We start from the raw sequence: 25,434 nt of genomic DNA, 5'->3' as shown, positions 1-25,434 counted from the left end.
GCCGGTTCTAATAATAAATCAAGATCATCCCAGGGGCCGTAAAAAACCCAGGGGCCTTGACTCTGACATATATGCTGTAGACAATTGCTTCGACCCCATGGCTTGGTTTTTGCTCTGACATGCACTGTCAACTGTGGGACCTTATATAGACAGGAGTGTGCCGTTTCAAATCATGTCCAATCAATTGAATTCACCACAGGTGGACTCCAATCAAGTTGTAGAATCATCTCAAGGATGATCAATGGAAACAGGATGCACCTGAGCTCAATTTCGAATCTCATAGCAAAGGGTCTGAATACTTAAGTAAATAAGATATTTCTAGTTTTTGCAATGATTTCTAAAAACCTGTTTTCACTTTGTCATGATGGGGTATTGTGTATAGATTGCTGAGAATTAAATATTTAAAAAAAAAATCTATTTTAGAATAAGGCTGTAACGTAACAAAATGTGGAAAAAGTCAAGGTGTCTGAATACTTTCAGAATGCACTGTGGGTAATGGGGGAAACTCAACTGGCACACCGCAGAAAAAACTCCCACTGCAAATATCCGGAAATATCACTAAAACTCACATTTGTCTTTTCCTACCAGCACGGACTTTGCTGCCGGATGTTTTATTGAGGATTTGTTTACTTACTATGACTGTGATATGTGGTTGTCTCACCTTGCTATCTGAAAGGGATACTGCGAGATTTTGACAATTGACTACTTACTCAGAGTCAGATGAACCCGTGCATACTATTTCTATGTCTCTGCATGCAGTACCTATAGACATGGTATCTACAGGTTTATTTGACTCTGGGTATGTAGAATAATCTTGCAGTATCCCTTCAGGATGAAAGGATGAGTTGCTCTGGATAAGGGCATCTGCTAAATGACTAAAATGTAAATATAGAAAAGTGTCCCTTAATCAACAAAGTTATACGTTATGTAACTACAGATCAATTCTCATAGTTTCTTAAGTAAACAAAACCTGGCTACAAGCCACCACTTTTAAAGTCTACTAAAATAATCTTATAGGTGGAAAAAAAAATACTCCATCTCTAAAATGCTACAAAATCAGCATTGATCAGTATTTGCATTCTCGTCGTACCCGAGTTCGGCAATGTTCTTTTTCTGCGCCAGAAATCAATATTGCCATTTAGCATAAATAACCCTCGTTCTCACTAGAAATACACCAGAAACACTGTAGATAAAGAATGTAGCCGGGGAAAAGGGCCATTCAAATGTAATTTTACACCGTAACAAAGAGTGCTTGGGGATGAGTTTTTTCTTCTTCTAATGAGGCCCAAACGTCCTTTTTTCTATTCCTCTCAATATAGCTGGGCGCAAGCACATTATGGGCCCTTGTCGTTATCTGAGAGGCTTCTTCTGAGCATCAATACCATTTATTACTGGACTCATGGGTCAGGGAGGATCTCAGGTCTGCTGAATAGAGGATGCTGAATTGGGTGAGTGCTGGAGGACAATGGAGGACAATGGAGGGACGATGAGGAGAGAATGCTAACATCCAAACACAAAACGCTGGCAGTGGTTGCGTCCCAAATGGCACACAATTCTCTATGGACCCTGGTCAAAAGTAGCGCACTAAATAGGGTGCCATTTGGGGCACGTGCTGGGCATGCTGGGATAGCATGTCCTACTTTTAGGCCTGTGTGTGGACATCCTGCTGTCCCCTGGCCCCTCATCCCTCTTCTCATTATGAGTGTGACACACAGGTAATTGACTCTTTTGTGGCTTGAGTATCAGCACATGCCTGTCTCCTCTCCTGTCTCAGCCCCATCTTTGACGGAGGAGGGAGGAAGGGAAGGATGGAGAGACAGGCTAGCATGCAGACTGTCTGGGCTGGATGGCTGTCTGGCTTGGGCACAAAGTGTTCCCGCGTGAGATTGAGTGAGTGAGTGAGTGAGTGAGTGAGTGAGTGAGTGAGTGAGTGAGTGAGTGAGAGTGAGAGTGAGAGTGAGAGAGAGAGAGAGAGAGAGAGAGAGAGCGCATCTGGGCTAGAGGGGGGCTCTAACATATATAAACTATGACAGAATCATTTTAAATGAAGGATACTGCTCTCTCCTCAACCTCTGTTTCTCACTAATGCTGCCTGTCTGTCCTCACTGCTGATCAAATCTGCTTATTAATGCCTTGACACCATAATGTTTGCATTAGTGTTCTCATCAGTGCACACAAAGATGACGATAGGGTTGCAAAATTCCAGGAACTCTCCCAAAATTCCCAGGTTTTCCAAAAATCCCAGTTGAAAGATTCTCGGAATTAGGAAGGAATAAACAGGAAATCCGGGAATCCTCCAACCAGGATTTCTGTGAAAGTTCCAGGAATTTTGCAGCCCTGGTCATGTGGTTACTGTACCTGAGGGCCCCCTGTAGATGGCGCTCTGCGAGGCATGGTTGAGGTCCACGGGGCCCTGGTGGCTGGGGCTGCGGTACAGGGGCCCATGGAAGGTTCTGTCCTCGTAAATGGGCGTGATGTGTCGGTCAGGGGACATGGCTGACCTCAGGTCCTGGCCCAGCTGGCTGTGCTGACTGGCGTACGAGCTCCGCATACCTAGAGGGATAGGGGAGGGAGGCGAGGGAGCGTAAGTCTGCATCCCAAATGGCAACTTATTCCTGATATAGTGCACTAGTTTTTGGGCCCTGGTCAAAAGTAGGGCACTATATAGGGGACATTGCCCAAGACAGTAGTACAAGTTCAGGGTTAGAGACTGCCACCGGCCTCGTGCATCTCCCAGTGTGTCACCCCTAATCACCATTAGCATCACACAGTGACAGCACTGGAGCTACTACACAGCAGCACACAGCACAGATAGGGATCCACTGCGATGATTCAGGCACTCTGGAATTGCTAGCGAGAGCTCAGAGAAAAACTCTGTGTTATCCGCGTTGGAGTTTGACATTTAAGCTGCTAAAGACTTAATTGAAATTAATTCATGGTTCATTTCCAATTCTGTGTAATGCTAAGGCAGTAGCTTTTTCAGTTTTTCATGCCACACCACCCCAGCTCTCATCTCCACCCTCTCTCTTAATGATTCAGCTTATTAGTAAACACACTCTCTTCTCTCTAGCAACTTAGCTGGGAAAATGTACTCTGAGCCATACTTCTCATTATACCTATCTGGCCTAGGAGAAAAAATATAGTGAAATAGAGCCCAAAGCCTCAATCACTAGTTGAAACCGCCCAGCAGTGAACTCAGCATCATTTTTCAGTATGAGCGGCCACACCTGGGAAGAGTACCAAATGGCACCCTATGTCATATGTAGTGCACTACTTTTGACCAGGAGCCATAAGGCTCTGGTCAAAAGTAGTGCACTACAAAGGGATTAGGGTTCCATTTGGAATGCAGCCCTGGGCCTTGACAGGATAGAAGTTGCCTTCCCCATTCCCAGGCTTTGTAGTGAGAGAGGAGATATATAGGCTAGTAGAACAAGGCTGAGCCAGAAAAATGTCAGGATGTGGCCAAGTGTGTTTCTGGAAATGGAGAGGGGGGTTCTCTTCACCATAAGCTCATCTACCAGGGGGAAACCCCACTGATGTCAGTCAAATTACAAATTCACACCAGATTAATTACTATGACAATAGTATTTGGGGGAGTCACAACGCACCATGGCTGACTAGCTGACTGACACGAGGGCCGGTCGGTCCAAATGTGGAACAATTTCAGCGTCCCAATGGCACCCTATTCTCTACTTTTGACTGGAAATCGATAAAGGTAGTGGACTATACAGGGAATAGGGTACCATTTGGGACGCATGCGATGCCTACAGCAATTATGAAGCATATGCTGCTCTGCATCCACACATATAAATCCAAAGCTCCAGGGCCATGATGCTAACGCCACGATACTCTCCGATCCCCTCAGCTTCAGGCAAATGGATCCCACGCACATGGCTCCTGTGGATGTGCGTGTGACGTAACCTCGCACCAAGGGGTCTTAACTCCCCTCAACTCGACTCCCCCAGCCCCAGTGGCGAGAGAGACCGCAGTGGCCGACTCACTGAACACTCACTGCACACGTCCCTCGCTTCAATAGAGCGGGCGCCGGTCCAACACTGCCCGGCGAGCTGAGGCTCCAAAGCTGCTCAACACTGACGCTGTCATGCGTTAACGAAATGAATTAGGGATTCTTATCGGAGTTCAAGACAGCGGAAAGGAATAAATAAATATGAAATATATATGTCTTTCTCCAGGAGAGTTGAAGCCCAGTGAGGCAGCTAGATATATACTCAGTAGCAGCACACTGTTCTCCTCCGCCTCAGAAACAGGACCAAATAAACATGACCTCTGGAGCATCCACAGTGTGCCTTCAGCTGTGGAGAGAGAGACCCGGGGGGTGATGATGCAACAGCGAGACCCCTGATAACCTCCAGCTTCGCACACTAACTAATGAACAGCTAAACGACAAGCCAGTGGAGAATAAACCCTATTCAAACAGTTTACTGGGCGACATGGAAAGCATAGCTAATGCCATCCACTAAAACGGTATTTCCCCGTGGGTAAGAGGTAGTGACATCTATTGCATTGCTTCAGAGAGGACGGGAAGGGAAAGGACTAAGGCTACACAACTCCACAAACTTTCTCAAAATTCCCAGGTTTTCCCTCCTGGTTCCCGGGAAAGTTCTAACTGGGATTTCTGGAAAACCTGTGAATTTGGGGGAAATTACAGGACATTTCCAGCCCAAGGTGGGACTTGTCATTGGCGAGGTTAATGTGTGCTGATGTGGCGACACACCCAGCAGTGGCTCAGTCAGTCAATCTGCAGCGCTTCAGACAAAGGTGTTCCGTCCGTCTGGCAGTAAATCGCTTCGGCTTCTCTTGTTTAAATGTTGCCGACTAGAGAGGGGGAATATCAATGAGCCGGTGTAGGACACCACATCACAGACTGCCACAGCCCAATAATTAGCTAAACCCATCAAACATAAGGAAGGCTTTCAGTAGAACTGTAGCTGGAGAGGAGGAGGAGAGAGGGAGGAGAGGAAGAAGTCTCCCAGAGACAGGAGCATCCATGCATATCCATCCCGCTCTGCTCTGCAGGCTCTCTCTCTCTCTCTCCCTCCCTTCATCTCTCTCTCTCTCTCTTTCTCGCTCTCTTAACAGCACCATTATAAACCTTAGCACGCTAATCCCTGTGCATTTATTCTGCTTCCCTGGTGAAATGTAGCGTTCAGGTTCGGAAGCAGCTTCAAATTGTCTCTGAAAATAATATATGACTGTCTGTGATGAACATTCATGGCGTGTTATACTTGTTTAATGCTGCCTTAAACTCCTCCTGTGGCCCTAACAGATTGCACTTGGCAGAGGCCAGACGTACTGTAGGGAGGTGGTGGTTTGGCACACGGACTCCACAGAAACAAACATTTAAATGGATGCAGCTGACTTACATTCCTGGTCCAAAATAATTCTTGAAACCTTTTCCCAACAAGGGAGTAAGAAAAGCAAAATCCATGAAAACAATCTGTTCCGCTCCCAAGAAGAAGATTACACAAGTATGAAAAGCTGGAAGCTTTAACTCTACACCAGTGTTTCCGTAAACCAAAGTGTTTACGTTAGGCGTGGGCTGAACACCCCACCTGCATAGAGGCTGTTGATCGCCATTTCCCTTTGCTCTCCTCCAGTGCTCTGAAATGGACATCAGGCATAATGGCCAAGGGATGATTTGTCTTCATCTTCCAATTTTCATCAGGAGAGAGGAGAAATTACTTCCTGCCAACGCTGCAGCAGGTGGGGGAAGAGGAGGGGAGACCAGGGAGGGGGCGGATCGTGGTCTGGCTCTGGCCAGAGACAGAGAGGGAGAGAGGGCTGCAGCCTGCAGATTTCAGGCCGGGCTCAGGTTTCAACTTTCAGGTGGCATTTGTCAACTGAATGCGAATGAGCGAGGGCATGTGAACATCCACATCCCTTTTACTGCTACTGCAGAAATAATCCACAGGTCACACAGGCAGTTCTGGCCCAGATGACCACAGGAGAGCAACTGTGCCATGCACATATTTCATTTTGGATTGGAGATGCTTAATGTGAGCCTGGAAGGAGAGTTTACAGTCTTATCAGACATCTAGGTATTTGTAGTTGTCCACATATTCTAAGTCAGAACCGTCCAGAGTAGGGCAGGTGAGGGCAGCAATCGGTTGAAGAGCATGCATTTAAAAGCAGTTTGAGGCCATGGAAGGAGAGTTGTATGGCACGTTTGGAGGTTTGTTAACACAGTGTCCAAAGAAGGGCCAGATGTATACAGAATGGTGTCGTCTGCGTAGAGGTGGATCAGAGAGTCACCAGCAGCAAGAGCGATATCATTGATATATACAGAGAAAAGAGTCGGGCCCAAGAATTGAACCCTGTGGTACCTCCATAGAGACTGCCAGAGGTCCGGAAAACAGGCCCTCGGATTTGACACACTGAACTCTATCAGAGAAGTAGTTGTTGAACCAGGCGAGGCAGTCATTTGAGAAACCAAGGCTATTGAGTCTGCCGATAAGAATGCGGTGATTGACAGAGTCGAAAGCCTTGGCCAGGTCGATGAAGACGGCTGCACAGTACTGTCTTTTATCAATGGTGGTTATGATATTGTTTAGGACCTTGAGCGTGGCTGAGGTGCACCCATGACCAGCTCGGAAACCAGATTGCATAGTGGAGAAGGTACGGTGGGATTCGAAGTGGTCGGTGATCTGTTTGTTAATTTGGATTTCGAAGATTTTAGAAAGGCAGGATGGATATAGGTGTATAACAGTTTGGGTCTAGAGTGTCTCCCCGTTTGAAGAGGGGATGACCGCGGCAGCTTTCCAATCTTTGGGGATCTCAGATGATAAGAACGAGAGGTTGAACAAGCTAGTAATAGTTGCAACAATTTCGGCGGATAATTTTCGAAAGAGAGAGTCCAGATTGTCTAGCCCACCTGATTTGTAGGGTCCAGATTTTGCAGCTCTTTCAGAACATAAGCTGTCTGGATTTGGGTGAAGGAGAAGCGAGGGGGACTTGGGCAAGTTTCTGCGGGGGGGTGCAGAGCTGATGGCCGGGGTTGGGGTAGCCAGGTGGAAAGCATGGCCAGCCATAGAAAAATGCTTATTGAAATTGTCGATAATCGTAGATTTATCGGTGGTTACAGTGTTTCCTAGCCTCACTGCAGTGGGCAGCTGGGAGGAGGTGCTCTTATTCTCCATGGACTTTACAGTGTCACAAAACCTTTTGGAATTAGTGCTACAGGATGAAAATTTCTGTTTGAAAAAGCCTTAGCTTTCCTAACTGACTGTGTATATTGGTTCTTAACTTCCATGAAAAGTTGCATATCGCCGGGGCTATTTGATGCTAATGCAGTACACCACAGGATGTTTATGTGCTGGTCAAGGGCAGTCAAGTCTGGGGTGAACCAAGGGCTATATCATTTTTTGAAAGGGGCATGCTTATTTAAGATGGTGAGGAAAGCACTTTTAAAGAGCAACCAGGGATCCTCTACTGATGGGATGAGGTCAATATCCTTCCAGGATACCCGGGCCAGGTCGATTAGAAAGGCCTGCTAGCTGAAGTGTTTTAGGGAGCGTTTGACAGTGATGAGGGGTGGCCGTTTGACCACGGACCCATTACGGATGCAGGCAATGAGGCAGTGATTCCTGAGATCCTGGTTGAAGACAGCAGAGGTGTATTTAGAGGGCAATTTGGTCAGGATGATATCTAAGAGGGTGCTCATGATTACGGATTTAGGGTTGAACCTGGTAGGTTCCTTGATCATTTGTGTGAGATTGAGGGTATCTAGCTTAGATTGTAGGACGGCCGGGTTGTTAAGCATATCCCAGTTTAGGTCACCTAACAGTACGAACTGTGAAGATAGATGGGGGGGCAATCAATTCACATATGGTGTCCAGGGCATAGCTGGGGGAACTGGTCGTCTAGTGCATTGGGAACAGAGAATAAAAGGAGCAGATTTCTGGCCGTGGTAGAATAGATTCAGGGCATAATGTACAGACAAGGGCATGGTAGGATGTGAATACAGTGGAGGTAAACCTAGGCATTGAGTGACGATGAGAGCGGTTGTGTCTCTGGAGGCACCAGTTAAGCCAGGTGAGGTCTCCGTATGTGTGGGGGGTGGGACAAAAGAGCTATCTAAGGCATGTTGGGTGGGGCTGGGGGCTCTACAGTGAAATAAAACAATAACAACTAGCCTAAACTAACCTAAACTAAACAGCATAAGGCATATTGACATGAGGGAGAGGCATGTGTAGCCGAGTGATCATAGAGTCCAATGAGCAGCAATAAGTGAGTCTGGGAGCCGTTCGGTAGTCGCTACTATGCTAGGCGAGCTGGAGACATGGCGATTCAGAAAGCTAGCGGGCCGGGGATAGCAGATGGGCCTTTGGCAATGTCAAAGCCTGTTGAAACCTCTTCAGACGATTACGTCGGCAGACCAATCATGATGGATCGGCGGGACTCCGTGTCGGCAATAAAGGGTCCAGGCCAATTGGCAAAAGAGGTATTGTAGCCCAAGAATTAGCTGGTAGACCTCTTTGGCTAGCTAGGAGATGGGCCTTTCTCGAGACTAGCTCAAGGCTAACTGGTGCATGCTTCGGGACAGAGGCGTTAGCCAGCAGTAGCTACTCAGGTTGCAGCTAACTAGCTGCGATAATCCGGTATAATGATCCAGAGCTTGCGGTAGGAATCCGATGCTTTGGTAGAGAAAAAGCAGTCCGATATGCTCTGGGTTGATATCGCGCTGTGCAGACTGGCAGGTATTGACCAAGCTGAAGCTGGCCAGTGTCTGAGTTAACGGTGAAGACCGCTAGCAGTGGCTAACTGACTACTAGCTAGTAGCTAGTTAGATGGCTAGCTTCTGATGGGGGTTCCGGTTCTAAAGTATAAAAATAGCAGATCCGTACCACATTGGGTGAGGCGGGTTGCAGGAAAGTATATTCAGTCCGTAGATGGAAAGTGAGATTAAAATATATACGAAATATATACAAAAAAACTGAGGAAAACAACTATTTACATGGGACAAGACGGGACAAGACAAACATACGTCCGACTGCTATGCCATCTTGGTTTCGGTATAAGTTGACAATCCAAGACAGGATTGTGTCGAGGCACAGATCTGGGGATGGGTACCATAATTGAAGGTCCCCAAGAACACAGTGGCCTCCATCATTCTTAAATGGAAGTTTGGAACCACCAAGACTCTTCCTAGAGTTGGCCGACCGGCCAAACTCAAAAATCGGGGAAGAAGGGCCTTGGTCAGGGAGGTGACCAAGAACCCGATGGTCACTCTGACAGAGCTCCAGAGTTCCTTTGTGGAGATGGGATAATCTTCCAGAAGGACAATCAAGCCTTTATGATAGAGTGGCCAGACAGAAGCCACTCCTTTGTAAAAGGCACATGACAGCCCGCGGGGTTTGCCAAAAGGCACCTAAAGGCCTCTCAGTCCATGAGAAAGGCCTCTCAGTCCATGAGAAACTCTCTTTGGCCTGAATGCCAAGCGTCACGTCTGGAGGAAACCTGGCACCATCCCTACGGTGAAGCATGGTGGTCGCAGCATCATCCTGTGGAGATGTTTTTCAGCGGCAGGGATTGGGAGACTAGTAAGGAACAAGGGAAAGTACAGAGAGATCCTTGATGAAAACCTGCTCAGCACTCAGGACCTCAGACTAGGGTGAAGGATCACCTTCCAAGAGGACAACAACCCTAAGCACACAGCCAATACAACGCAGGAGGGGCTTTGGGACAAGTCTCTGAATGTCCTTGAGTGGCCCAGCCAGAGCCCGGACTTGGTCCCGATCGAACATCTTTGGAGAGACATAAAAATAGCTGTGCAGCGACGCTCCCCATCCAACCAGACAGAAGTTGAGAGGATCTGCAGAAAATAATTGGAGAAACTACAGGTGTGCCAAGCTTGTAGCGTCATACCCAAGAATACAGGTGTGCCAAGCTTGTAGCGTCATACCCAAGAAGACTCAAGGCTGTAATCGCTGCCAAAGGTGCTTCAACAAAGTACTGAGTAAAGGGTCTGATTACTTATATACAGTGGAGCAAAAAAGTATTTAGTCAGCCACCAATTGTGCAAGTTCTCCCACTTAAAAAGATGAGAGAGGCCTGTATGAGGCCAAAATGAGGGGGAAAAAATCCAGAAAATGACATTGTAGGATTTTTAATGAATTTATTTGCAAAGTATGGTGGAAAATAAGTATTTGGTCAATAACAAAAGTTTATCTCAATACTTTGTTATATACCCTTTGTTGGCAATGACAGAGGTCAAACGTTTTCTGTAAGTCTTCACAAGGTTTTCACACACTGTTGCTGGTATTTTGGCCCATTCCTCCATGCAGATCTCCTCTAGAGCAGTGATGTTTTGGGGCTGTTGCTGGGCAACACAGACTTTCAACTCCCTCCAAAGATTTTCTATGGGGTTGAGATCTGGAGACTGGCTAGGCCACTCCAGGACCTTGAAATGCTTCTTACGAAGCCACTCCTTCGTTGCCCGGGCGGTGTGTTTGGGATCATTGTCATGCTGAAAGACCCAGCCACGTTTCATCTTCAATGCCCTTGCTGATGGAAGGAGGTTTTCACTCAAAATCTCACGATACATGGCCCCATTCATTCTTTCCTTTATACGGATCAGTCGTCCTGGTCCCTTTGCAGAAAAACAGCCCCAAAGCATGATGTTTCCAAACCCATGCTTCACAGTAGGTATGGTGTTCTTTGGATGCAACTCAGCATTCTTTGTCCTCCAAACACGACGAGTTGAGTTTTTACCAAAATGTTATATTTTGGTTTCATCTGACCATATGACATTCTCCCAATTTTCTTCTGGATCATCCAAATGCTCTCTAGCAAACTTCAGAAGGGCCTGGACATGTAATGGCTTAAGCAGGGGGACTCGTCTGGCACTGCAGGATTTGAGTCCCTGGCGGCGTAGTGTGTTACTGATGGTAGGCTTTGTTACTATGGTCCCAGCTCTCTGCAGGTCATTCACTAGGTGAATCCCCGTGTGGTTCTGGGATTTTTGCTCACCGTTCTTGTGATCATTTTGACCCCACGGGGTGAGATCTTGCGAGGAGCCCCAGATCGAGGGAGATTATCAGTGGTCTTGTATGTCTTCCATTTCCTAATAATTGCTCCCACAGTTGATTTCTTCAAACCAAGCTGCTTACCTATTGCAGATTCAGTCTTCCCAGCCTGGTGCAGGTCTACAATTTTGTTTCTGGTGTCCTTTGACAGCTCTTTGGTCTAGGCCATAGTGGAGTTTGGAGTGTGACTGCTTGAGGTTGTGGACAGGTGTCTTTTATACTGATAACAAGTTCAAACAGCTGCCATTAATACAGGTAACGAGTGGAGGACAGAGGAGCCTCTTAAAGAAGAAGTTACAGGTCTGTGAGAGCCAGAAATCTTGCTTGTTTGTAGGTGACCAAATACTTATTTTCCACCATAATTTGCAAATAAATTCATTAAAAATCCTACAATGTGATTTTCTGGATTTTTTTTCTCATTTTGCCTGTCATAGTTGAAGTGTACCTATGATGAAAATTACAGGCCTCTCTCATCTTTTTAAGTGGGAGAACTTGCACAATTGGTGGCTGACTAAATACTTTTTTGCCCCACTGTATTCCCAAGTGGCGAAGCGGTCTAAGGCACTGCATCTCAGTTGTAGAGGCGTCACTACAGACCCTGGTTCGATTCTAGGCTGTATCACAACCGGCCGTGACTGGGAGTCCCATAAGGTGGTGCACAATTGACCCAGTGTCGTCCGAGTTAGGGTTTGGCCGTATTAGGCCGTCATTGTAAATAAGAATTTGTTCTTAACTAACTTGCTTAGTTAAATACAGGTTCAAATAAATAAATAAATAAAAAATGTGATATTTCAGTTATTTTTTAAATTTGCAAAAATGTCTAAAAACCTGTTTTTGCTTTGTCATTATGGGGTATTGTGTCTAGATTGATGAGGGGGAAAAACTATTTAATCAATTTTAGAATAAAGCGGTAACATAATAAAACGTGGAAAAAGTCCAGGGGTCTGAATATTTTCCGAATGCACTGTATGTCACTTTGTGCCAGCTAGTTCCTTTGGGGGCAGCTGGGTGCGAGGCGGCATGGAGGTTTGGGACAGAGCAGATAGCCGATTTAGACAAGAGCTATTGGGCTTGAATGGCCAAAGAGACCAATCAGTTTGCAGACTTTACACCTTTGAGAAAGAGGTTTAAAAAGCCATTTGTGTCTGGGAGAGAGAGATCATCAGTCACCGTATGTGGATTATGGCCATCAGCACGAGAGAGAGAGAGAGAGAGAGAGAGAGAGAGAGAAAAAGACACACACTAGGCAATACAGTGATATAATGGCCTCGTGGAGATTATTATTCTTGGGCCCTGATTTACAAAAGTTCAAGAAAGCAATGGGAAAGAAATGGGAAAAGCACAGACTTACTTGGTCCGGAAATGATAACTCTACATTTGAAGTCATTTCTCCACAGCCGTTTTAACTTCTGCCCTATGTGAATGGGGTTTTAATGCTTGTAAAAGGAAATAGGTTGAAAATGACGATCATTCTATGAGCAGAAAGGTGACAGAAAACAACATACATGCCATGCTCAGACACTAATCTAGGGAGAAGTTGCCCCTAGACGCTGATCTTGGGTCAGTTTCGCATTTTCCCCACTAATAACCCACTAATAACCAGTATAACCAAAATGCCAAACTGACCCAAGGTCATGACAGGAAGCTGGTCCTAGATCTGTACCGAGGGGAAACTTCACCCCGGACCCAAGCACATTATGAGGGGAGGGCAACATGATGAAGTTAGAATTCACCTTGAAGGTCATCATCGACCAGGATGTCTGTAGATATCCAATGGCAGCAGGAAAAGTTGGTCAAAAAAACACACATAGCAACCTTTTCATGATAGAAAACATGGATAAATATTGCTCTATATGGGACTAAAGGCTGTGTATTGCCAGGGACCTCACGAGATGTATTACGATTCTCACGATTCTATATGTTTTGCAGTTCGATGCTGTGATTTTATTTGCGAGGGACAAGAGGGACGAGAGCAGGAGAGCACTAGCTCACGATTTAAAAAGAAGATGAACAAGCTATAGGATGAAAAATACCAGAGCATTGGCAGAGGTACGAAAGAAAAACACGTTTATACTCGGAGTCAAGTATAAATGTCCAAATATATACTGTATATCGTCCAAAATAAAATCGGGATACGTAACTGTTTAGATTTTTTTCTCTCCCATCACTAGTGGGACAGCTGAAATAAGAAAAAGTAACACAAAGTCATATGAATATTCGTTTAAAAGACGGGCACCATAAACCTCATATAAATGACGGCAGGCACTCAGTAAAATGAGATAGGCCTTGTACCAGAAATTGGCTGCATGCATTCTATATTAATCTGCAAAGCCGTCCATTATGAAAACAGGAATCATTTGTAACCCCTTCTTTTATAATCCCTGTGCCTCGGAATAGCAGCCATTTTCATAATCTATCTACATGCTTATCTCCAGTAGATACCTAAAGCAGCAAAACGAGGAGTACTCAGGCTAAAAGGAAGAGGACAAACGAACATACGTTGACCCGTTACTCTTACTGTAGTGATAAACGTCTGGCCCACAATAGCAGAGAATCAGGTTCCACTCTCTTCGAACAGCCCAGAGAACGAATGCATGCTTGGTTTCTAGCTTTGAGTTGAACAGGGTCTCCAACCCTGTTCCTGGAGCGCTGTCCTCCTGTAGGTTTTCGCTCCAACCCCAGTTGTAACTAATCTGGTTCAGTTTATGTGCTAGATTAGGGTTGAAGTGAAAATTTACAGAATGGTAGCTTTCCAGGAACAGGGTCGGAGAACCCTGCATTAAACCGCTATGTTTCATACAAGAACGCCTCAAAATATCAGAAATTATTCTGGAGTGGAAAACATGGCTTGTATCCTTAATGGCACCCTATTCCCTATATAGTGCACTACTTTCAATCAGGGCCCATAGGGCTCTGGTCAGAAGTAATGGACTATGTAGGGAATAGGGTGCCATTTGGGCCGCAGGCCGCCTCTTATTACACTTTCTGAAGTTGCTGGGCCTTGTTTCCCATACTGCTTTGTACCAGGAAGAGAATCCCCTAGTGTGAGAAAATTATAGAACATAATTTCATTTCAACTGTTTTGCACCACAGGGATCTTTTCTTCCAAAGAGGAGCAAAAACTCGAAAGAAAATGTCTGATAACACGCACCACACAACCCTCGCGTCTCCAGCTCATTTCTGATGCAGTGGAAGAAATAAAAGCCTCGGCAGCAACAGAGGACAATCATTCTAGAATTCTTGCAGCATTCTTTCTACAGACTCCCTGTCAAGCAGCTAGTATTTACGGGGGTTTGAAATGTCAAGTCAGACTCCTATGGCTGACAACCGCGACGAGAAATTACAACAGATCTATCAATCAACACACAACATATGAATTACTTAGTGGAGCTGTCAACCAGAACACACTGATTCATCTCAGGGGGAGGGCAGGCAGGCATGCTGGCACCCTTCTTCATTTTAAATGAACTTGACAGGAGAAACAAAATCGAACTTGACTTTAACGCACCTATCTTATTTATGCAATTGGGATAAAATCGGATAACGTACACAAAACAACAAAGTCGAAACAACAGCTTTGTCTTTGGTATGTCAAGACGTTATTTCTAGAAACCCCAGTCTATTTTCTAGTACCTCTAGCTCTAGGAGTTTTTCCGCAATGGATGGAAGACTATTTGCATTCCTTCTAGTGCAATGGCAGTATATCCAACTGTGCGAGTGGATGGATGGATCGTGCCAAACCCTCTGGCGTTTCCCTTCAAACAGTGGCCTGTGGTTTATGACGCGAGTCTACATGAGAGAGAGAGGGGCCTTGGCCCATTCCACAGACCGACATGGCCCGCGTCCCGAATGGTACCTTTTCCCCCATATAGTGCACCACTTTGGACCAGAGGTTGACCAGGGTCCATAGTGAGCTGGTCAAAAGTAGTGCACTATGATAAGGAATAGGGTGCTATTTGGGACGGAGACAATGGCTCCCCGGGCTGTGTGCAGTGTCTCACTGTGTGCTGCAGCATGCCAATGGAAAAGCATTGACAGCAGCGCCACAGACTGGAGTGGAGAGGACGTTAACATACTTATTGTCAGAACGGCCTCAATTCACCGGGGCACGGACTCTGCAAGGCGTCAAAAGCGTGTTGACTCCAATGGTTCCCACAGTTGTGTCAAGTTGGTTGGATGTCCTTTGGGTGGTGGACCATTCTTGATACCAGTGGAGGCTCCTGAAAGGAGGACGGCTCATAATAATGGCTGGAACGGAGCGAATGGAAACCATGTGTTTGATGTTGTTGATACCATTCCACCCATTCCCACTCCAGCCATTACCACGAGCCTGTCCTCCCCAGCCATTACCACGAGCCTGTCCTCCCCAATTAAGGTGCCACCAACCTCCTGTGCTTGATCCACACGAGAAGCTGCTGAGTGTGAAAAACACAGCAGCGTTGCAGATCTTGACACAAACTGGTGCGCCTGGCACCTACTACCATACCCCTTTCAAAGGCACTCAAATATTTTGTCTTGCCCATTCACCCTCTGAATGGCAGACATACACAATCCATGTCTCAATTGTCTCAAGGCTTAAAAATCTTTCTTTAACCTGTCTCCTCCCCTTCATCTACACTGATTGAAGTGGATTTAACAAGTGACATCAATAAAGGGATCATAGCTTTCACATGGATTCACCTGGTCAGTCTAGTATGTCATGGAAAGAGAAGGTGTTCCTAATGTTTTGCTCACTCAGTGCATATAGTGCACTACTATTGACCAGCGCCCTGTTTCAAAAGTAGTGCACTATATAGGCAATAGGGTACAATTTGGGACGCATCCATTATCTCCTGCCCTGTGGAGGCATGCATGTATTATCTGTAGGGAGAGTAGACACTTGGAGAGAGTGAGCACACCCAATCTATATAGCCTTCTGGGTATTTGTGTACAAAGGGGAAGGCATAAGAACGGACCTGTGAGGTTGTCAGGCCGTGGGATCATCCTCTCGTAGACGTCATAGCTCTGGGCTCCGTAGGGGTCTGAGTCGTGGTGGATCAACGAGCGAGGCAGGGTGGAGCCATAGTGCTGGGGCTGGGCCGTCATGCTGGAGCGCACCGGAGACGCCGACGACCCCACCGGCTGCTGGGTGAGGGGGCCGTCCACCATCGTTAAGGGGGACCCCATGCGCCCTGATGCCGACCCCAGGTAGGGCGAGGTGGCGCGGCTGGCGCTGCCCGAGCGGGAGTTGGCGCTGCCCATGCGGCGCGGGGCGGCGGGGGAGCTCTTCTGGGTGTTGAAAGGGGAGCCGGCGCGCTGGGCGGAGGGTAGGGTGGTGGAGAAGATACTGGACAGGGGCTTGGGCTCCGTCACGATGGGGGAACCGTAGTTGCTACCCATGGTGGCCCTCAGGGAGCCGCGAGAGGGGGACACACTACTGCCGTAGGCCGGGGACTGGGTCCTGGAGGGCACCGAGCTCACCCTCCTCATGGCTCGACCCGGCGCTGCAGCGGTTAACAACGGAGCCTGCCAGGACAGACAAGGAGAAAGTACTGAGCAACCAACACACGTTTTAACTTCACATTTAATACAGCCTTAAAATCTTTTTACGGTGATCTCCATTAGACATTCAACAAATATCTATGTCTATATATATCTATATCTATGTCTTTTGGGAGTATTCTAGGTTCTATTCATCTCTCTTTTCTCTAACTTCCCCCTCATCTCCCTGTGACTGTGTGAAGGCGGCAGTAGCATCTGTGTGCTCAACAGCAGTCAGTGTCTGAGTCACGACCATAGAGATGTACTAGAGAGCTCATCTCCTATCGCCGCCATTTCCGCTTCTGTGATAGCATGCGACCCTCTATCCAACTCTATGGCCGGGACTGCTGCAGACGGTGTGCCCTCTAAACAACTCCATGGTCGTGGCTGCCGCAGACGGTGTGCCCTCTGCTCCGTGTCCGTACCTGGACCTGGGCTTGGCCCTCAGCCCTGGCATTCCTCAGGAGGGTGGAGGTGCCGCCTGTGCCCGGGTACGAGTGCTGCATTCTCAGCTCGGCCTTGGCCAGATTATTCTGGTTCTGGCCGCTGTAGTAGCTGCTGGCATCCTGGTAGCCACTGTCTGAGTACGAGTTCATCTGGGTGGAGCTGCGGGAGTTCCCTGTAGACCCTGAGAGAGAGAAGGAGAGAGGAAAGGAGGGAGAGAGGGACAGAATGAGAGAGAGAGAAACATAGAGCAGGAGGGGAGAGAGAGGGAGAGCGGAGAGAGACAGTGTGAGTGTCCTTAAAGCACTACATGACCTTTAGCTAGTCCACACAGTGCTAATGACCTCACACAGTGGCTGTTGTCACCTCCCTACCCTCCACACTGTAGAATACACTGACTCCTTCAAACTATACAGAGAGGGAAGGAGGGAGACAGAGAACGAGAGAGAGAGCAAAAGAAAAAGAGAGAAAGACAGGAGAAGACAAAAAGAGAGGAGGGGAAGAGAAAAAGAGCAAGAAAAAGAGAGAGAGAGAGAGAGAGACAGAGCAGCACCACAGTGGAACACGAGGCTGCATTAGTAACAGACCCTCACTTTCATGGAGCGAGGTCTGCTCTGGGGAGTAGAGGACCACCTGCTCCTGCTCTGTTCTGAGGCGGTAGGTGGGCGACTGAGAGCTGTCCGTCACCCGAGACTTGGACTCCCCCGAGGTCGAGGCATCTGGGAAAGGGAGAACGAAGTCAGTGTTGCCTGTGTGGTCCAGTAGGTAGAGCATGGCAACGTAAGAATTGTGGCTTCAATTCCCACTGGGGCCCACCCATAGGTATATGTACCAATAGGAAAATGTAGTGTACACACTATGTTAAGTCACTTTGGATTTTTTTAAAGTCTGCTAAATGGCATATATATAGCGGTATACATATGGAGGAGCAGAAGGCAGTCCAGTTGCAGGAGAGGTTAAATAAAAGTTAAAGCATTTCACTTCAGGGCAATAACATCAATTCCACCACATTCCTTTCACACTCGTGTAAATTCCAAAATTGTTCCATTTTGTTATCATACTAAGAAATTTGTTGTGCTCCTATTTTGCGGTGCCAGGACGGACACTGATGGAAATCCTCCCTCGAAAACGGTTTCCAAACTATAAAGTTTCCCCGGGTTCCGCCCCAAACGGTACCCTATTCCCTATGCAGTGCACTACTTTTCACCAGGGCCCCATAGGGATATATAGGGAATAGGGTGCGATTTGGTACACACACCATGAAAACAGCCAGTGAGGCGAGAAGGAGGAAGAATTACACCAGTAATGTCTCTCATAGGCTGCTGCCCAATGTTGCTTCGCAATCAAAATCGAGTTAAGCGCGACAGGTGTGAATGAGCTCCGCTGCAACAGCTGGAACATTGGGATGCACGCATTGGCAGTGAGCTAGAGAGTCAGATCTGGAGGGAGGGGCCTTGTTGGCTGGCATACATGTATGGATGAGGAGGGAGGCTGAATTTCACGGAGAACCAGACCTCTGTTGTTCCTCTCTGGAGCGGCTGTTTGCACAGATCTGTTAACACCGACGCCTAGCTTGTTTGACGGCCTGGCGGCTTGTGCTCCCACTTGTGTCTCAGCCACCCGTTTCTTTGCTAGGGGTCCACCGTCTCTGCTCGACGACGCCGCCTCTAGGGGTACGGATTGGCTGCAACTACGGTACATCAATAAACTGTGCTGCTGCAATTATTATGGCGGATGTGAAATTACCTCTATTTCACTGTGCGCTGCGAGGCGGACACTTAAATCTTTCAAAAGGCCACGTTCGCCGTGTGACTGAATTCCATGGCGGAAAACGTCATAAAAGAGGAGGATAAAACGAAATTGTTAAAAGCAGAATTCACAGAACAACAACGGGAAATGATCTGATAGGGGTGTCGCTTCTGCCCAAACAGCAGCTGTATTCCCCACAAAAACAACCCAGTGGGCAAGGTCTATTCCACCTTCGGTTCAATGTGGGTTAAACCGCCGTGGAAACAGCATTGATTCAACCAGTCTGTGTCCTGTGCGAAGCTTCACACTCCCCTTCCTGCTTCACACAGCATATTAGGAGGAACTTTTTAGACAGTAAACCTTTCTGCCGTTTTATTTGTCATTTCTGCCCTCAGGGCATCTTCACTGAGCACAGAACCTGTTTGAGAAATGAGACTGTACTCAATGAAAGAGTGTTACATCCCTCCGTCCATCCTCCTGAATCATGGGATTAAAGTGTGCATCCGTCACAAAGGGCTCTGGTTAAAAGCAGTACAGTATATAGGGAAGTAGGGTGACATTCGGGACACAACCTGTGACTGTGCCGCCCCAGTGCCCGAGGTGAACGAAAGCCTATCTCCACAGCAACACTTCCTTTAATTTAATTGACAGCCTGGCGACTGGCGAATGGGACGTGAGCCCGGGAGGGTAATAAGCAGCCCAGCCAGACATAGTCATTATCCTCTACAGCAGCACACTGCAGCTCATTCCACTGCAATCACACTCTCTCACCCATAACACTTTGCGTCTGTGTCCCAAACGGCACCAAATTCCCTATACAGTGCACCACTTTTGACCAGGGCCCAGAGAGGCCCCGTAGGGCTCTAGCCAAAAGTGGTGCACTATAATGGGAGTAGGGCGCCATTTGGGACGCAGGCCTCCAACTTAACATAATGCAGGGTGGAGGAGTTCCAATCTAAGGAAGACAAAATAATACCCTGTGTATTAACTCACACCATTATGGCTAGACAGTTGATTAAAACGCTGAGCAAACAACAGTTCTCTCTCCTCAGCCACACAGCCTGTCTCTCACTTAATATCAATAAACGTCAGCTATCATTTCTGCTTCACATTTGGATTAAAAAAACACATTACCGTGGCTAACGACGATTTATCAACTACAATAATGAAATCAATACTCATCCAAATAGCATGCGTCCCCAAATGACACCCTATTCCCTATATAGGGCACTACTTTTGACCAGAACCTTATGCATTCTATTCTAGAGAATAGGGTGCCATTTGAAACCCATGTGCTTGTTGTTACTGTATCCCTCTGCTAGTAATTCTTTTCAGCAACAAACCAACTGGAGCGAGTGAAAAATGTGAAACCATACCGCGACAAGCTATATTAACATTCCCAGTGCATATGTACAATCATAACCCCATAGGGTCCCTGTGACAAGATCCGCAATAAAAGATGAATGACGACCGCGCCGATTCACTTAGTTCCATTATACAGCTAATAAGCCATGAAAGACATGAGTAAAATGCACTTCATCAATTCCAGCAGCGGCGGCAAAGTGTCTGGGGATCCGTTAAGTATGTGACAATAAAAACATCTATTTCTTTCTTTTTTTGGGGAGTCATCTCAGGGAGTTGGAGAGGAGGAAAAGCGGAAGGTATTCGGGTTTGAGAGGGTGGGATTAACGCGAGATAAGTATCCAATTTGAAATGTGCCAGAGGAGACTGTTATCAATACAGTCAGCAGCCGTACGATATACATTATCCATGGCATGGGATAATGGTATGCTTTTCAATGTTTAAAAAGAAGAAGTGTGTCTACATATGGTGATTGGTGACATGGGATGCATCCCAAAGGGCACCTGATTCACAAGTGCACTACTTTTGTCCCATAGGGCTTTGGTGAAAAGTAGAGCACTATAAAGGGAATTGGGCGCCATTTGGAACACTGGCATGGTGTAGGTAAGGAAAGATGAGCAGTCCTTACCTGCAGATCTCCAGGGGAGAGACTTCTCAGACGAGCTGAAAGACAAAAACAGAGAGGAGGAGGAATTAGAGAGGACTGACCACGTTCTGGTTCCGGATCTGGTCGGCGATCCGCCAGTTGAGTATGTAGGGCCTATTCAATTGTGCTTTAGATTCGTGTGTGTCTCAAATGGCACCCTATTCCCTATAGGGCCCATAGGACTCTGGTCAAAAGTAGTGCACTATGTAAGAGGATAGGGTGCCATTTGGGACCTGCTCAGAAATGGAATGGCTCCTCTTAAGAGCGGATGCAATAATGGACCGGACGAAACACAGAAATAAACAGAGAGAATTGTTATGGCAGTGTAGAATATGCCTCCATACACATAAGAAGTTTACAACCAAAAATGGAAATGAAATTCTTTCCTCTCTAGCCCCTCTAGTTATGAAGGTGATCTTTCCTGCCACGACAGACAGAGTACGAGTAGGATCATCCTTTTCCCTGAGGTTTGCGACGGTTATTTTTCATCCTCGTCGGTGCTTGAGAAACACACTTTGCGAATAAACGGAAAAGGTCAGGTTTGGCAATTCATCCTGGCTGAGGCTCTGAGGCTGTAGGGCAGCGCTGGTACAGTAAATAGAAAACATATTGATCTCGCGGCAAAAATGCCAATGCGCCGCCGGGGATAAAACATACAGACGGAAGCAGGCAAGCATGACCTGCGTACACACACACACCTGGACGCACAGGCATGGACGGACGCACACACAGATGGATGCAGATACACAGACACGCGCTCACACGTACACACACACACATCTGACCGCTCTGATTTACTGCATGTTGAGCGTACACATATTTCTCAGCGATAGAGCAGCAGTTGTCTCCCAGGAATAATGAGGTCGGCCGGAGAGAAAGTCCATTTTAAAAACACATCATGGTCCTCAGACAAACACTGAGGCTGAGTCCCAAATGGAAGCCTATTCCCTGTGTAGTGCACGACTTTTGACCAGAGCCTGCTGGGAAAGCAGAGCCAAATGGATCTATAGGCGGGGAGTGTGATGGATGGCGGGGTCAGTCGTGCCTGGTCCTGGATCCGTGGAAGCAGGCGGGCAGCTCAAACTCTGCTGTAAATCTCAAATGGCACCCTATCCCCTATACAGACCACTACCTTGGACCCGGACCTCACTAGACTGGTCAAAAGTAGTGCACTATGTAGGGAAAAGGGTGCCATTTGGGACGAACTCTCTGTCTAGGAGAGGAATTGTGATTCATTCTTCTCGTCAATGAGAGCGGTCATAACACTGGGCTCCCCTATTGCAAACCTCAGCCACTTCAACATGATTTTAAGGGGAGACCTCTCAAAGCACAGAAGAACTAAACTAAACTTTTACACACTGTAAAAGGTTGATCTAACAGCTACCTGGACCCAGCCAGCTTCAACTACATAAGAAAATGATCTTTAGCGAAAAGGACATAGTGGTAATTTCTAATGAGTCAAAGAGAAGAATTGCGTGAGCGCTGGACCTTAAAGCAGGGTTCCCACCCCTGTGCTTTCAAATTAAATATCTTAGCGGGTCATTATTGCCATGACCTTGCAGCTGCCGTTCGCTCACTGGATCTTTCCATTCGAGGAGATGTTAAATGAGCTTATAGAATACGGGGAGGGCGATCGGCATGCCAACGAGACGCAGGCAATTAAAAGAGGAAGCGAGGAGAGGTATGCTCCATTGAGCCATGGCAGATGAAGTGGCATAGGCTGCGTCCCATATGCCACTCTATTTCCCTTAAAAGAGCACTACTTTTGAACAGGGTCAAAAGTAGCGCACAATATAGGGAATAGGGTCCCATTTGGGATGCGGCCCCAAACTCCTGCTACCATCATCCCCAGAACCATCTGACAGTCACAGCCGCCTGGGTGGGTGGAGGGAGACCCAGGCAGTCAACTACTGATACTCACAAACATTACAAGCAAACCCGTCCCTGACAGGAAAACGTGCAGCGCCACAGTCCGCCCCACCGCCGTCGTTATCGTTTTTGATGACGAAACGGAGGTGAGGAGCACCACGCATGTATTTGTTGTAGGCCTACATATTCTGCTTTTCTATGGCAAGTGCAATGACGTCCTAGGGGGGGGGAAAGAGTGTTTGTTGTTTGCAGTAGCTTCGTCGCTGTTGCAATATGTCAAACGGACTTGGCAGTTCCACCATGAATGATTCCAGCTTCAAGCTCACAATCATGTCGCTCTGGAGGTAGGCTACAAAGGGGAAGGGTTTACGTCTTCCATTCCAGTGTAGGGTGAAATTGCCCCTAGGCAATGATCTTGGGTCAGTTTAGAATTTCCCCACTAATGGTTAAGGTTAGAGTTGGAGGAAGGGAAGCTGATCCTAGATCTGTGTCTGGAGCTTCCATTCCCCGGGTGGGAGGTCGTCAGTCTCAACCCACTCAGAAAGTCTCGCCGCTGGTCAAGTAGTACCAGCCCAGATGACTGATATGAAGGACTGCTGCTGTCCTGGAGGTGTCATGATGTCAGGAGGTTGCATGATGGAGGTTGCATGATGTCACCTCTATTGATGAGCCGGATGGCCTATTGAGCAAAACGCTGTGACTTTAGGACGAGGGAAATCTCTTCCATTCAGACACAAATCGCCCCAGGATCGCTATCTTGTTCGTTCTTCACAGACTGTAAAAAAGGTGTGAAAATCACAGAGCATGTTTTGTTTATAAGGATGTGGAGGAGATGCTGGGTCTGTGTTGATCCCAGAGTGGGACGCCAATGACTCTCTCTCCCCCAGAATGATGATGGTGATGGCTTAGCCCTGTAGGCTGCTTCACTACAGACCAGGGAGCAGGAAGCGCTACCCAGCCCTCCCCAGTACAGTACATGAAGTGCTACCCAGCCCTCCTCAGTACAGTACAAGGAGCGTTACCCAGCCCTCCTCAGTCAGTAGTACAGGGAGCGTTACCCAGCCCTCCTCAGTACAGTACAGGGAGCGTTACCCAGCCCTCCTCAGTACAGTACAAGGAGCGTTACCCAGCCCTCCTCAGTCAGTAGTACAGGGAGCGTTACCCAGCCCTCCACAGTCAGTAGTACAAGGAGCGTTACCCAGCCCTCCTCAGTCAGTAGTACAAGGAGCGTTACCCAGCCCTCCTCAGTCAGTAGTACAGGGAGCGTTACCCAGCCCTCCTCAGTCAGTAGTACAGGGAGCGTTACCCAGCCCTCCTCAGTCAGTAGTACAGGGAGCGTTACCCAGCCCTCCTCAGTCAGTAGTACAGGGAGCGTTACCCAGCCCTCCTCAGTCAGTAGTACAGAGAGTGTTACCCAGCCCTCCTCAGTACAGTACATGGAGCGTTACCCAGCCCTGCTCAGTCAGTAGTACACGGAGCGTTACCCAGCCCTCCTCAGTCAGTAGTACAGGGAGCGTTACCCATCCCTCCTCAGTCAGTAGTACAGGGAGTGTTACCCAGCCCTCCTCAGTACAGTACAGGAAGCGTTACCCAGCCCTCCTCAGTACAGTACAGGGAGCGTTACCCAGCCCTCCACAGTACAGTACAGGGAGCGTTACCCAGCCCTGCTCAGTCAGTAGTACACGGAGCGTTACCCAGCCCTCCTCAGTCAGTAGTACAGGGAGTGTTACCCAGCCCTCCTCAGTACAGTACAGGAAGCGTTACCCAGCCCTCCTCAGTACAGTACAGGAAGCGTTACCCAGCCCTACTCAGTCAGTAGTACAGGGAGTGTTACCCAGCCCTCCTCAGTAGAGTACAGGGAGCGTTACCCAGCCCTCCTCAGTACAGTACAAGGAGCGTTACCCAGCCCTCCTCAGTCAGCAGTACATGGAGCGTTACCCAGCCCTCCTCAGTACAGTACAGGGAGCGTTACCCAGCCCTCCTCAGTCAGTAGTACAGGGAGCGTTACCCAGCCCTCCTCAGTCAGTAGTACACGGAGCGTTACCCAGCCCTCCTCAGTCAGTAGTACATTAAGTGTTACCCAGCCCTACTCAGTCAGTAGTACAGGGAGTGTTACCCAGCCCTCCTCAGTAAGTAGTACAGGGAGCGTTACCCAGCCCTCCACAGTACAGTACAGGGAGTGTTACCCAGCCCTCCTCAGTCAGTAGTACAGGGAGTGTTACCCAGCCCTCCTCAGTAAGTAGTACAGGGAGTGTTACCCAGCCCTCCTCAGTAGAGTACAGGGAGCGTTACCCAGCCCTCCTCAGTCAGTAGTACAGGGAGCGTTACCCAGCCCTCCACAGTACAGTACAGGGAGTGTTACCCAGCCCTCCTCAGTCAGTAGTACAGGGAGCGTTACCCAGCCCTCCTCAGTAGAGTACAGGGAGCGTTACCCAGCCCTCCTCAGTACAGTACAGGGAGCGCTACCCAGCCCTCCTCAGTAGAGTACAGGGAGCGTTACCCAGCCCTCCTCAGTACAGTACAGGGAGTGTTACCCAGCCCTCCTCAGTAGAGTACAGGGAGCGTTACCCAGCCCTCCTCAGTCAGTAGTACAGGGAGCGTTACCCAGCCCTCCTCAGTCAGTAGTACACGGAGCGTTACCCAGCCCTCCTCAGTCAGTAGTACAGGGAGCGTTACCCAGCCCTCCTCAGTCAGTAGTACAGGGAGTGTTACCCAGCCCTCCTCAGTCAGTAGTACAGGGAGCGTTACCCAGCCCTCCTCAGTCAGTAGTACAGGGAGTGTTACCCAGCCCTCCTCAGT

General features: G+C 47.8%; 1 protein-coding gene across 6 annotated transcripts in view; it reads right to left on the bottom strand.

Moving 5' to 3' along the window:
- Positions 1-25,434, bottom strand: part of LOC139538435 (plakophilin-4-like) — a 143,787-nt gene that overhangs the window by 41,766 nt on the left and 76,587 nt on the right. For 5 of the 6 annotated variants that reach the window (XM_071340448.1, XM_071340449.1, XM_071340452.1 and 2 more), the window contains 6 exons: positions 20,749-20,783; positions 17,603-17,728; positions 16,991-17,193; positions 16,001-16,550; positions 12,779-12,805; positions 2,359-2,553 (listed from right to left, as the gene is read on the bottom strand). In XM_071340448.1, the coding sequence (XP_071196549.1) occupies positions 2,359-2,553; positions 12,779-12,805; positions 16,001-16,550; positions 16,991-17,193; positions 17,603-17,728; positions 20,749-20,783 (1,136 nt within the window). The remainder of the gene's footprint in view (positions 1-2,358; positions 2,554-12,778; positions 12,806-16,000; positions 16,551-16,990; positions 17,194-17,602; positions 17,729-20,748; positions 20,784-25,434) is intronic. The other variant, XM_071340450.1, reaches the window with a different exon arrangement.

Source organism: Salvelinus alpinus, chromosome 14, assembly GCF_045679555.1.
Source record: "Salvelinus alpinus chromosome 14, SLU_Salpinus.1, whole genome shotgun sequence".
Taxonomy (NCBI): Eukaryota; Metazoa; Chordata; class Actinopteri; order Salmoniformes; family Salmonidae; genus Salvelinus; species Salvelinus alpinus.
This window is presented reverse-complemented; position numbering and strand designations above follow the sequence as displayed.